The sequence below is a fragment of the Grampus griseus genome, assembly GCF_964374135.1.
Source record: "Grampus griseus genome assembly, chromosome: 2".
Taxonomy (NCBI): Eukaryota; Metazoa; Chordata; class Mammalia; order Artiodactyla; family Delphinidae; genus Grampus; species Grampus griseus.
The window spans coordinates 144,583,593-144,596,434 of NC_139018.1; the positions used below are offsets into that span (position 1 = coordinate 144,583,593).

Sequence of the window (12,842 nt, forward strand, 5' to 3'; positions counted from 1 at the left end):
CATGGCCTGGTGTGATAGGAACAGCAGGACCTGGAAGACATGGAGAAGTGAGTGGAGGGAGTAGGGTAGGGGATTTCCAGGGCCAGAGGCTGGGGTGCCAGAGGCTGGGGTGCCAGATGCAGGATCTCAGAGACCACGGTGAGGACTTTCATGAGCTGTGAATGACATGCAGAGCCTTGGGAAGGTTTTGAGCAGGAGCGACAGGGTCTGACTTAGGTTTTAAAGAGACCACTGTAGCTGCTGTGGAAATGGCCTTGGAACAGCCACTCATCATTGCTCAGTCTTTTCTTTTTCTGTTCTTAGCCCCTCTATTTGGATTAAATGATGACTCAGGTGTTGACAGTAAGCACTAGGGTCTGAGAACACAAAATAACCAACTCCCTATTTCACTGTTTTCATTCAACTGAGAGCTGTTTACTACTCCCTCCACAAACGTCTACACATACAGATCTCTGAGGCATCACTTGCTCTATTAGGCTGTAATTAATTATACGCACACCAATGCTCCCCATTAAGCCGTGAGCTCCTTTAGAGCAGAGAAATAATGGCACAGGTCTCCATGGTGCTCACAGACAGTTTTTATTAGCCAGAGTCCTGCCTTCTAGGAGATACACAGCCAACCAAGGCACCCAGCTACCATTTTGTTCTTGCTCGCAGGGCTGATTCCACGGCTCACCTGGGATGGGGACTTCTGCAAAGCCGCTTCAATGCCTGGTTTCCACAGGTACAGAGAGCTCCACGTGAGGAAAGGCCAGACAGGGCCCTGTCTCCTCCACGCGGGATAGGACACACAAGCCAAATGGGCCATGCGTCGTGGAGCAAAAAGAGAGCCCTGAGCTGCCCCCTGGAGGCCTGGGCCCTTGGGGTTCCTCCTACGAGCCAGGCCATTGGATGGCTGCCTGCCTGCCCTCCCACACTGGCCAATCCCTAGCCTGATTGTACCCTTTCTGCATTCAGTGTTACACACATGCTGCAGCTGGATGCCTTCCGCTTTCTGGGCTCTATGAGCTTTGGCTGCTGGAGTACAAGGACCAAGCATCTGAATAGAAGGCAAGGTGAGAACGTGTTACCCCGTGCTCTTCTCCAGGCAGCTCCTGGGTCGCACCCACCAGCCCCAGAAGCCTGTGACCAAAGGGAGCTGCTCCGCCCTGGGGTGGGAGGGGCCTGGGAGCAGAGCGCCCCAACTAGGAGTGGACCATCCTGCTGACGGGTCGTTTTTCTGTGAAGAAGCTTTTCAGCAGCAGCACCTGGCTGAAGCTGACCACGAACAGCGCGATCGTCTCACCAACAGACCAGTAAGAGACCCGGCTGTTCAGGTCCTCGGCCCGGGCCCTGTCCTGGGCCTCCCGGAGCCGGTAATGCGTCTGGGAGTCAATCACCGTCTTCAGAGCCTCGTGGATGGTCACACAGGCGGACTCCATCTAGGCAGGAAGAGAAGAGCAGTCACTGTGAACCCTCAGAAAAGAAGAACAGGACCCGGCACACACACAGCAAGTGTGATCTTCAACATCCTCGGTAATTTCTCCTGGATGCTAACTGTGTGTCTGTGCTAAGGATGTGACACGGCTGTATTCATAATAAGCCTGACTGAGGCTCAGAGAGGTTAAGTAACTTGTTCAGAGTCACACAGTTAGTAGATGGCAGAGTCAGGATTTAAACTCAACTGTCTGAGTCCTGAGCCTATGCTTTCAAATACTGCCCTGTGTTCTTATTTAATACTCACCATACCCCTGACAGGCAGGGATCATTACTCCCAATGTTAAGGAGGACTGACTGATTGCTTACTGCATATACTGATGAGGAAACTGAGGCTCAAAGAGGCTACATGACTTGCCCAAGGTCACACAGCTAATGAACGGCAGGGTGTGAAGTAAACCACAATTGTGTTGGACTCTGAGTTCATTCTATTAAATTTGCAGCCTACACTTCTATGTATACACAGAAACACATGAAGACATACATTTCTCATGTACATAGAACCACACTCACATACAAACATGTGCAAAGACAGACATGTGTGCACACACACATGCATATACTCACACATAACGCACACTACTTCACAACTTCCTTTACCTGCTAAAATATTACGTGTAGCATGCCGGATTCTGAATACATCCCACCCCCACTACCAAGGTCCCCTGCTCCAATCCCAGGGAGCTGTGAATGTGATGAGCTGCCACTCCTGTGATTATGTTATATGTCACAGCTGACCTTAAGAGAGGGGGACCATCCAGTGGGCCTGACCGAATCACAGGAGCCCTTCAGAGCAGGGAGCTTTCTCCAGCTGGCGGCTGAAGGAGAAGTCAGAGAGGCTGGATTCAAAGGAATTCAGTGCACCGTTGCTGGCTCTCAAGATAGAGGTCACATGCAAGGACCAGAAAAAGGCCTCTAGGAGTGGACAGCACAACAGCCAACAAGGAAACAGGAACCTCAGTCCTACAGCTGCAAGGAACTAAATTCTGCCAACCACCTGAATGAGTGTGAGAGCAGACTCCTCCCCAGAGCCTCCAGAGAAGAGGCCAGACCAACCTGATTTCAGCCTTGAGACCCTGAGCAGAGAACCCAACTGAGCTGGCCCATGCTTAGAGCCTACAGAACGGTGAGATAATGAATGCCTGTTGTTTTCAGCCATTAGTAGTAATTATTGACTCAGCAATAGAAAACTAAGATATTACGCCTGTGAAAGAACATGTGTTCTTACTCACAGGCAACCTCTAAAGCAATCATTTTATCCAAAACCCAGCAAATACTATCCCAACAATAAGTTCTTGTGCTACGGAAGTTCATAAGCATCCAACAGACGTTTGTTTCCCAAATTCCAAAGGTGAACTACTTATAAAGCTCAACGTAAGAAGCTAGAAGGGACCAAACCATTGTGTCACCACCTTGACGGACCCCCGTGAAACCCTCATTTCTCTCACAAATTGAACAGTTTCTGGACGCCAAAGGGGAGGCTATGACCAAAAAAAGATGTTGCCCTTACTTGCTTCATAGATATTCTTGATTCTGGGCCATTCAAGGAGCTAAACTAGACTACGTGAGGAGAGAAAAGCTCCCCTTTAGCCCCTGTGTTGACAAGGCAGCATCTTCTGTCTGACAACTGGTCTACCTCCTGGGGTGTGGGTTTCCTCTGCACATGTTGGCTGACGCCCTCATTCTGATCTATAGGGAAGAGGTGGTGAAATGTCACGTGGAGGGAAAACTGACAAGGTCACTGTGTACGAGATGGAATTAGTGGACCTCGACTAGGCATCAGGTCAAGGGGCAGAATCCACTGTAAAGAACAAGGTCATTTGTGCTTCACTTTTTCCCCCAAGGGGAACCTTGATCCTGCTTTCTCAGTGACACCTGCGTGTCCTATTTTTGGGCTATATTACGGTCTTCTCTTGCGACTGGAGTTAGCATGGGGCTTCTTCACCTTCCCCACATTTGGTAGGTAGGGTGTAGAGGGATACCTTGGAGATACTGCTGGTGTGGTTTCAGACCACCACAATAAAGCAAATGTCACAATAAAGTGAGTCACAGGGATTTTTTGGTTTCCCAGTACATATAAAAGTTACGTTTACACTATACTGTAGTGCATTAAGACTGTAATAGCATTATGTCTAAAAAAAAAATCAATGTACATACCTTAATTAGAAAATACTTTATTGCTGAAAAAAATGCTAACCGTCATCTGACAACACAGGGTTGCCCAAAACCTTCAACTGTAAAAAATACAGCACCTGTGAAGTGCAGTAGAACAAGGTATGTCTGTACCTACAGATGTGTGATGTTGAGAAATGGACAAATGATCCTGAGAAGGGTTCCTGACATCAAGAAGTTGATTCCAAAGGGGACTCCTAAGTGACAACTGACTTCAGATGCCAACCTCTCAGGGTACAGACCTCTGCACTGGAGACGATGGTGGCATCACCCCTCCTCGCTCTCCTGGTAATGCTTCCAGAGTTGATGAAGGCATGTCAACTGTCACAGAGGAAGGAAGGGGACTAAACTGTGAAGGAACCAGGAAAGAGGTCACAGAGTGGAGTCAGGCTTCACCTACGCAAACCTGTGTCCAAGTGGAACCAAGGTATGGCATTTGTAGACGCTTCCCTACTGTGCCCTTCCAGTCACTCCCTGTGACCATGACACAGGAAGGTTTGGTAAGGCCATTAGTTCTATATTTATAGCACCCTGGTGATCTTCGGAAGACCGCGGTTATTGAAGGTAGGGCTGGGGAACTCAGGAGAGACATCTCTCAAAATGACACTACAGGAATTCCAAATCGTACTCGGTTTTCTCTGATAGCCCAAACTACACTAATTCGTTCTTTCAAATGTTTATTTATTAAGTGCCTACTCGCCTTCCAGACATTGTGCGGGGCCCTAGGAACTGAGAGATGAAATGAGTCAGACACAGTCCTGGGTCCCAAGAAGGTCATAATTTAGAGAATGTTATCAGCTTCCTGCAATGCCAAAAGAGCTAACAACAGAGGGGTGAGAGGAGCTATAGGAACACCTCAGAGAAAGCTGCTAATCCTGCCAGAGATGGAGGCGTACCTGACACAGGGAAGAGATAACCTGAACCTTGACAGATGGGCAGCATGTCACCAGGCAGAGGATGAGGGGAAGGCATTCCACGCAGGAAAAGCATGGCAGGGCTTCCCTGGTGGCACAATGGTTAAGTATCTGCCTGCCAAGACAGCGGACACAGGTTCGAGCCCTGGTCGGGGAAGATCCCACATGCTGCGGAGCAACTAGGCCCGTGCACCACAACTACTGAGCCTGCGCTCTACAGCCCGTGAGCCACAACTACTGAGCCTGCGTGCCACAACTACTGAAGCCCGTGTGCCTAGAGCCTGTGCTCCGCAACAAGAGAAGCCACCGCAGTGAGAAGCTCGCGCACCACAAGGAAGAGTAGCCCCCGCTCGCCGCAGCTAGAGAAAGCCTGCGCACAGCAACGAAGACCCAACGCAGCCAAAAATAAATAAATAAAATAAATTTATTTTTTAAAAAAAGGAAAGAAAAGCATGGCAAAGAGCACATGCAGAGCCCAGTATGTGCAGCCCATCGGGGATATGTGGGAAGGAAGTCATGGGTAGGTGGAAGCTCACGGTAAAGGCCTTGAGAGTCAAGACTTTAACACGAAGCTCTGTGAGCAGAAGATTGGCAAGGCAAGGATCCCACTTTAAGAGAACGTCCCTGCCAGCCATGATGCAGAGGCGGACTGGTGGTGGGGAAACCACTTTGGTGGCTGCAATTCTGCTGGGAAGAAAAGACGAGGCCCTCAATTAAGAAGGTCACCAAGTGGGGTGAGAAGAGTGGATCTGGGAGCGATTTAGGGGACTCGGTAACAAAGTAGAGAAGATCGTTCTTGAAATTAGTGGGATGAACAGAGATACATATATACATGTGTATACACGCACACGCATGCCCGTGTGTATATGCATGCATATGCATGTGTACACATAGACATACATACACACATGTTTAGAATGTATAAATACACAGAGGCTTTGTTTTTAAACACTAGGGAAGGGCTCACTGGTTTTCCAGGCTAGAATTCCACCCTCCGTGTTTATTTCCATCACAAGCTCATTCAGAAACTCAAAATGTACATTACACTCACTTGAACTGGGGGCTCCTGGGACCCCTGAGCCCTAGCCCAGGCGTTCAGCAGTATAGGCTGGTACCTCCAGCCTCCTCCCAGGGTCCAGAATCACTGGAGAAGGAGTGGGGGTGGGGGTGGGGGGTGGGGGGGAGAGAAACGGAGGAGGACACAGAAACCACGGGTGCCGACACCCCGGGCAGAGGACACATCAGATATGCCACGTAAGGCATCACTTCAAAGACGTGGATCAGATGTCATCAGCCAGAGACCAGCACTGCACTTCTATGAAGAGGGCCTGAGGTCTTTACAGGAACCACCTCAGATCTGATCAGTGACAGGGAAGGAAGCCAGTTTTCAGGAGGTAACAGAGCAGGAGGTGGTACTCTACGGCTTTCCTGGCGTCTAAAACCAGGAGACACCTTTAGAACCTGGCACGGGCCTCACAGGAGACCCCAGGGCCACACATCACCAAGATTCACAGACACCTGGAAGCATCCCCTTACCGTAAAAACATGCTACTTCCCTGTCCACTGGGATCTGCTGTTGGCGTTAGTCTAAGATACCACTTCAGCTTGTTCCCACAAAATTTCAGTTAGGCAACCCAGCCAGCCTGCTTCCTACCCAGCAGGAAGCCAGCAGAGGCCCTTCTGTTGCAAAGAGCCCTGTTCTCCCAGGGCCATGGGTCCCCAGCTCTCCTGCAGTGCGAACTTCACCCCGCTGAGACCTCCAGCCCTGGCTGGTTCGAAGTGTCCGGGCACCTCACGGGGATCGTGGGCACCACTCCATCATGACAGGTAGTCTCTGGAGACACCCTGACCTGTCTCCCTCCCAGGACCATCCCTTTCCTCCATCCCATGCCCACATCCCATCCCGTCTCTACCACCTGCTGATGCCCAGGTCTTCACTCTGTAACCAGCAGCAAATTCCTGCAGCCTCACCTCATCAGGACCACCACGGATAGAAGCACTTGGCTCTTTTTTATTTTATTTTATGTTTTTGGCCGCGCAGCACATGGGATCTTAGTTCCCCCAACCAGGGATCGAACTCGCACCCCCTGCAATGGAAGCGCAGAGTCTTAACCACTGGACTGCCAGGGAAGTCCACACTTGGTTCTTTAAATTCTTCAAGAGCTCAAAGGCAGCGTCGCAGGAGCTGGCCTCAGAGTAGAGTTAGGAAAACCTTTCATCTTCCCTCGACCACCACTGAGGCAGCCCCGGACCTTGGACCTCTGTCAGGAACCTTCAGCCTCCGCTAGGATCTGCCCAGACTCTCAGGACGCCCAGGGCACCTCAAGGTTGGCCTCCCTCAGCAGCATTCCTAGCCCATGTCCTCTGCCAGGAGCCTGGTCATGCTGGAACTCAGGCCGAAGACAAGTCCCTCCGGCCTGGAGCCCTGGCCCAGGACGCGGTCACTCTGGATCCTATTCTTTCACCCTCCGGCTGCTACTGGTGCCAGAACACACAGCCTCTGGCCCAGCACTGAGCTGGATGAAGCCTCAGGGGAAGAGAGAAGACAGCTGCAGGTAGAAAGGGGATCCATGCCAAGCAAAATAAGATCAGGGCCGGTGAGGAAAGTAAAGTGATGCCCTGAACACCTGCACCTGCTGTTCTCCCCACCCAGGAGGCCTCTCCTCCTCCCGTGCCAGACACACTCCCAGGCAAGCACCCAGAGTGTCGCTTTAAGCTAAAACTCTCCCTGTGAAGACTTCCCTGACCCTCCTGGAAGAGTCAATTGGTCCATCCCCTGACAACCCTCACCCTTAAATCTCAGCTCTGATCAGAGCATCCTGGAGCTCCACGGTTTACAGGGTCGCATTCCACACGGGGCTCCTGACAGCTGGGACAGCGCCCTCTGACCTCATACTCCCACCACCCAGTACAGTGTGCAGACTGAGCACGGGCCCACCACAGGCGAGGGGGCGCTGTCTGAGACAGGCACAGACCAGGCAGGGGGGTCAGAGGTACAGAAGGAGAAGGAAACAGCTCTTTTGTGGCTGGGCAGAAGGAAGGATGAGGTTCCCAGATGTAGAAGAGGGGAAGTGCAATCACTCCTTCCTGCAACAAAACCAAACTCTAATTCTAAGGCTCCAGGAAAGAACGTCTCTAGTGCGTTAATCCACAAAGCCTTTTCTCTACTGGTTTCTTTTCCACTGCTTAGAGAGAGAAATCCTTCAGCTCAGCTTCTGGAGACTCATAAAATCTTCAAAACAGAAGCTATTTCATCAACGACCAACAGACCTCCTGAGAGGATAGGTTATGAAAGATCCTACACAGAAGACACACCCTGGGCTGGAACTTCTATCAGCAGTCATGCCGCTAAGTTCAAACGCACTGCTGTCCAGTGGAACTCTCCATGCGTGGGCACCAGCCACCTGTGACTACTGAACACTAGAAATGTTGGTACAGAGCAAACAAGGAAGGGAATTTTTAATTTAATTTTAATTAAATGTCAACAGCCATATGTAGATAGCTGTCACTGACCGGACAGTGCAGTGCTAACCTCCAACTGCTCAGAGCATGAGCCCATGGTCAAAGCCACAGAGGAATGGAGCCTGTGGTCACCTTGGAGGGCAGCCCAGAAGGTAATCTGGCATTGCTGGAGACTCAGATGCTCTGGCTTTGGGTGTGGAACAGGTGCAGCCACAGAAGGTCATTCCTGTCTCGCAGGTTTCCCTGGGTCCTGCCACTCAGTCATTTGATAACTATTTGGTGAGCTCTTAGTCTGTGCCACACCCCAGGCACTGGGGCGCTGGGGATTCAGGGGTAATACAGAGTCCTAGCCTCAGAGCCTGCATATGGGAGGGAGGGAAAAGCTTAAATAGCAGGAGGGAAGACTGAGGGAGGAGGCTGGGGTCGGATTATAGTTAACTGTGACAGCCATGGGTGACAGAGATGACTATCCGTCCTCCAAAGTGTCACCGTTTCTCTTCCAGATTGTGAAGTTTGTTGCTAGGAGTTGACTGCCCAACTGAACTGATTGCCGCCTTCGTTTCATCCAGTCTATCCACAGGACTATTCCTCAACAATGAGATATGAGTGGGTGTGATGGCATCACTTCTGGGCCAGGGCTTTTAAGAAGCAGATGGGACTTTATCATTCTCTCCTTCTTTTGGTGGCTAGAAACAGAGGACTCTGAAGCCCTAAGGGACATCAGAAATATGACAAGAAAGAAGGAGCCTGGCTTCCTAAGTCACTCCATGGAGGAAAGTCCTCCACCCCTATCCCCACTCTCTAGATTATTATTTGAGTGAGGAAAAAAAAAAACTTTCATTGTGCTAAGCCGTTGATATTTGGGGTTTATTTGTTATAGCAGCCAGCCGTTGTTACGCTGACTAATATATACCACACAAAGGAGGACCGGTCTTTCTCATGCAGATACATCGTATCAGCAGAGAGGCATATGCTATGTGTACTTTGAAAGTGGTGCTGTGTCAAAGACTAAATGGGAACGCAGGAACACCAGAGGAAAGCATGGCAGGGATCCAGTTAAAGAATGGAGAGGAAGACCAAAAGGAGAACATAGGGTCTTGTAGGACTGGATGTGAACAGAGGGGCAGAGTCAATACTGAGACTTCAGACTGGAGCTGGATAGCTGGTGACTGTTCATCAGGCAACACGGGCACAGACAAGGAGGAGCAGGCTGGGGGGGAGGGGGTTCATCTCAGCCTGTTAGCGTCCACTCACCTGGGTGAGAGCCGTGACTCTGTTGCCCATGTCTGGGAGAATGGGGGGCTCGTCGCCCACTTGAAAGTCAAAGTAGACGGTCTTGTGAGAGAAGGTGGAAAACTCATTACTGAAGCAAAACTGATAAACGCCCTTGACCTCAGCCTGGTGTGTGAAGCTGTCATACTGCTTCTTGGTTTCCCTGTAGATGGTGTTCCCCAGGGGGTCCTCCACATAGCAGTCGACGTCGTAGTGGCCTCCAGTGATGACCTGACAACCACAAAAGACACCCACAGTCTGCTGTTACCAGAGAGGCAAACACCACTTACCAAAGGCCGACCAGGCAGTGATTACATGTCACAAACATTTTTTTCATTTAATCTTCGCAGTCTTCTAAAGGCTGACACTCCCCAATTTACAGAGGATGACACTGAAACTGAGAGAGTTGAAGTTAACTGGCCATGGTCATGCCGCTTGAAAGTGACAGAGCTAAGACTTGAAACCATGTCTGTCTGATTCCAAAAGTTTTGCTCTGCAAGAGTGCCAAGAGCCTAATCCTCCCCATTTTACAGAAGAGGTAACTGAGGCTCCGAGGTTAAGTAAACTGCTGAACGTGTCTGGTAAACGTTAATATTATTGCTGATGGAATGCAAGGGGAACGCAAACATAGACTGAAGCCTTCACAGAATCAGTGATTACCAGAGGTGGGAGAGCCCTCGGGAATCATTAGTTCAAACTCTCAACACAGGAAAGATAAGACCTGCAAAGGGCAAAAATCACAGAGGTGGTCAATGACTATAACTAAGGTCCATCAAAGAACACAGTCAGTGGCCTCCATCTGCTTCCAAATATTAAAATTTCCTTTTGTTCAGATGGAAGAAGTTGCTTTGTGATTAGTGAGCTTCCTAATGCTGGAGGTGTGTAAACTTATGCTGAACCTGCTCTAACAGGGGTTCCTGACCTGGCAGGGACCAGATGACCTCTCAGCCCCCTCCATCCTCACAACGATCATGTTTTGGTGACTGTATCTAGGTTACCCCTGTTAACCCAGCTGCAATTTCCACACTGTCCACGGACATGTGAAAGTGGCAACACCAGTGACTCGGAGGTCATCACACATTGTGCTGTCCCCAAGCACACGCCTCTTTTAGTGGCTTTGGTCAGAGAGGGCCCACCACATGGCCTGCCCCTACTCCTGCTTCCCGTGCCAACTCATCTCTGTAACGCCTGTCAGTATGTGTCCACAAGCAGACGCGGGTCTGGGTATAATTCCCACTCAGCTCCCTACTCTTAGATCTGCTCACTCAACCTTAGGGGCAGATCTCTCACTCAAGACCTGCTCCCCTGAACCGTGAGCCATGAAATCTCTCAAAGGAGCCAGGACTGCAGGAGCTAGGAGCTTTTCTGAGCCATATGGCAGCAGCCACAACACCACTCCTTGGAAACACTGCCAGGGCTCAAAGCCTGCGCTGACACCTCCTTTCCAAAGCGCCATTTCTCATCACTTGCCGCGCTCACCCCAACTTGACTTCAAACACTGGAGAGAGGGAAAAATAATGCCAAGGACCCATTTCCTCTCGCTGCCATTTTTCAGTACAGGCGGGGACAAACTGGTCCAAAAAACTTGGGACAGAGAGCCTGTGTCCAGCTAATCAGACATGGCATTCCTTAGAATCAAGGGGCCTGCAGGTCATTGAGGACAACTCCCCAGGATGCAGGACCCGCCCCCGGGCATCCGCATCCAGGTAGCGCACCTTCGGCGCTACCTCCCGCCCTGGGTAGTCGGGCCTGTCTCGAGTGGGCTCTGACTTCCTCGCGGGGAAGTCAGCTGGTCTCTGGTCATTCCCGCCCCATTCAGCCTCTTTGGCTAATTCCAGCCACTCCAGCCTGGGGCGCACCAGTGACCAATGGAGACCTGGAAGGGGGAGAGGAGGCGCTGCCGGGCGCCAGGGCCTCACCTGGTAATCCAGGGAGAACTTCACGCCCTGCTCCACGTCCTCGTGGAAGCACTGCTTGGCGTTGTCAGGTAGCTCGAAGGTGAGCTCCGCGCCCCGCGGCCGCTCCGCCTGCAGCAGCAGCAGCAGCAGCAGCAGAAGGGGCAGCGCGCAGGCGGAGCGCGAGGCCACGCTGCCCATGATGCTCCCGGTCCAGTCCCGTGGGCGGCGGCTCGGGCGTGTGCTCCTCGCGGATGGGACGGTGGCTGGGGGACCAGGGATAAGGTGCAGGGACAGACGTGGCGCTTGCGGGGCGCTGCGCTTCCGGGAGGGCGGGAGGCTCAGCGCGCAGCCGCGCGCTCGGGGGTGGTCCCGGGACCGAGGCCAGAGAGCGCCGCGGCCTCCCCCCGCCCCTTCTGCCCGTTGCGCCTGCGCGCTGGCTGGGCTGGCAAAGGGGACACGCCCCTTCCCCCGCCCCGCGCTGTTCTGCTGGGGCGTCTCGGCGAAGGTGAGGCGAGACGCCCATCCCCAGCGCGCACCTCCCCGGAAGGGCCCTCTGCCAACATCCCCGACAGACGTTTTCTGCATCTTCTGGGACCCGCAGGCTTGAGGATTACCCGGAATTGGCCCAGGTCCACGCAGTCCATCCTCTCTGGCTGCAGCAGCACGAAGCCCATGGGGTTTTACAAGGTACAGGCTCTGCTTCTGACTGGCTCTGTAACTTGTCTCACGCTTCTCTGGAGAATCAGTCTCCTGGTCTAGAACTGGGTGTGCCCAAACCTACTATCCACAATAGCAAGGAAGGCTAGAGGAAAGATATGCAAACTCTGGGGACCCAATTAACACCCCCTTTCTCATTCCCATCCCCTTCCCAAGGTGAAAAAGTATGCCACGGGGCAGGGGGGGTTGATGGGTGAGAGTAAGTGAAACCCCACAATTACATCTGTTCTGGGGAAAACCGGCAGGCGTGCTCACACACAAAGCTTCCTGAAGCTTCCTGAAGATACGAATACAGGTCTCTCACTCAGGGATTTCAGGTATCTCTTGGTTGTCTGTATAAGTTGAAGGTTCTTCTGGGACAAAACAATCTTTTTTTTTCCCCTTTGACTTCTCAAAAGCGCTGAAAGCAGATAAATGAATTTACTGTCTTATCTATTACCATTTACCTAAGAAGATATTTTGTATAATCATTACTATAGCGTTTTATATTCACTATGATCAGGTAAAGACAAAGAAAAAAAGATTGTAGTCTCGCTACTCAGTAAAGAATTTTTTTCAGAACATCATTAGGTGAGGTGTATCTTGATTTTAGCAAAGAGTTTTACTGCCTATATAGGTCTCCACGTGGATAAGACCAAAGTGTCCTGTCACTTAAAAAGCTTTTGCACAGCAAAGGAAATCATAAGCATGATGAAAAGACAACCCTCCAAATGGGAGAAAATATTTGCAAATGAAGCATCTGACAAAGGATTAATCTCCAAAATATACAAGAAAAAACCCAATCCAAAAATGGGCAGAAGACCTAAATAGACATTTCTCCAAAGAAGATACACAGACTGCCAACAAACACATGAAAGAATGCTCAACATCATTAATCATTAGAGAAATGCAAATCGAAACTATAATGAGATATCATCTCCCACCAGTCAGA

General features: G+C 51.0%; 1 protein-coding gene across 1 annotated transcript; it reads right to left on the reverse strand.

Annotated features, from left to right (window-relative positions):
* Positions 1–573: 573 nt before the first annotated feature.
* Positions 574–11,506, reverse strand: TMED3 (transmembrane p24 trafficking protein 3). Its single transcript, XM_082647591.1, has 3 exons — positions 11,216–11,506; positions 9,279–9,527; positions 574–1,421 (listed from the first exon to the last, which is right to left on the reverse strand). The coding sequence occupies exons 1-3, from the start codon at positions 11,390–11,392 to the stop codon at positions 1,185–1,187; spliced, it is 663 nt and encodes a 220-aa protein (XP_082503717.1). The 5' UTR covers positions 11,393–11,506; the 3' UTR covers positions 574–1,184.
* Positions 11,507–12,842: the final 1,336 nt, after the last annotated feature.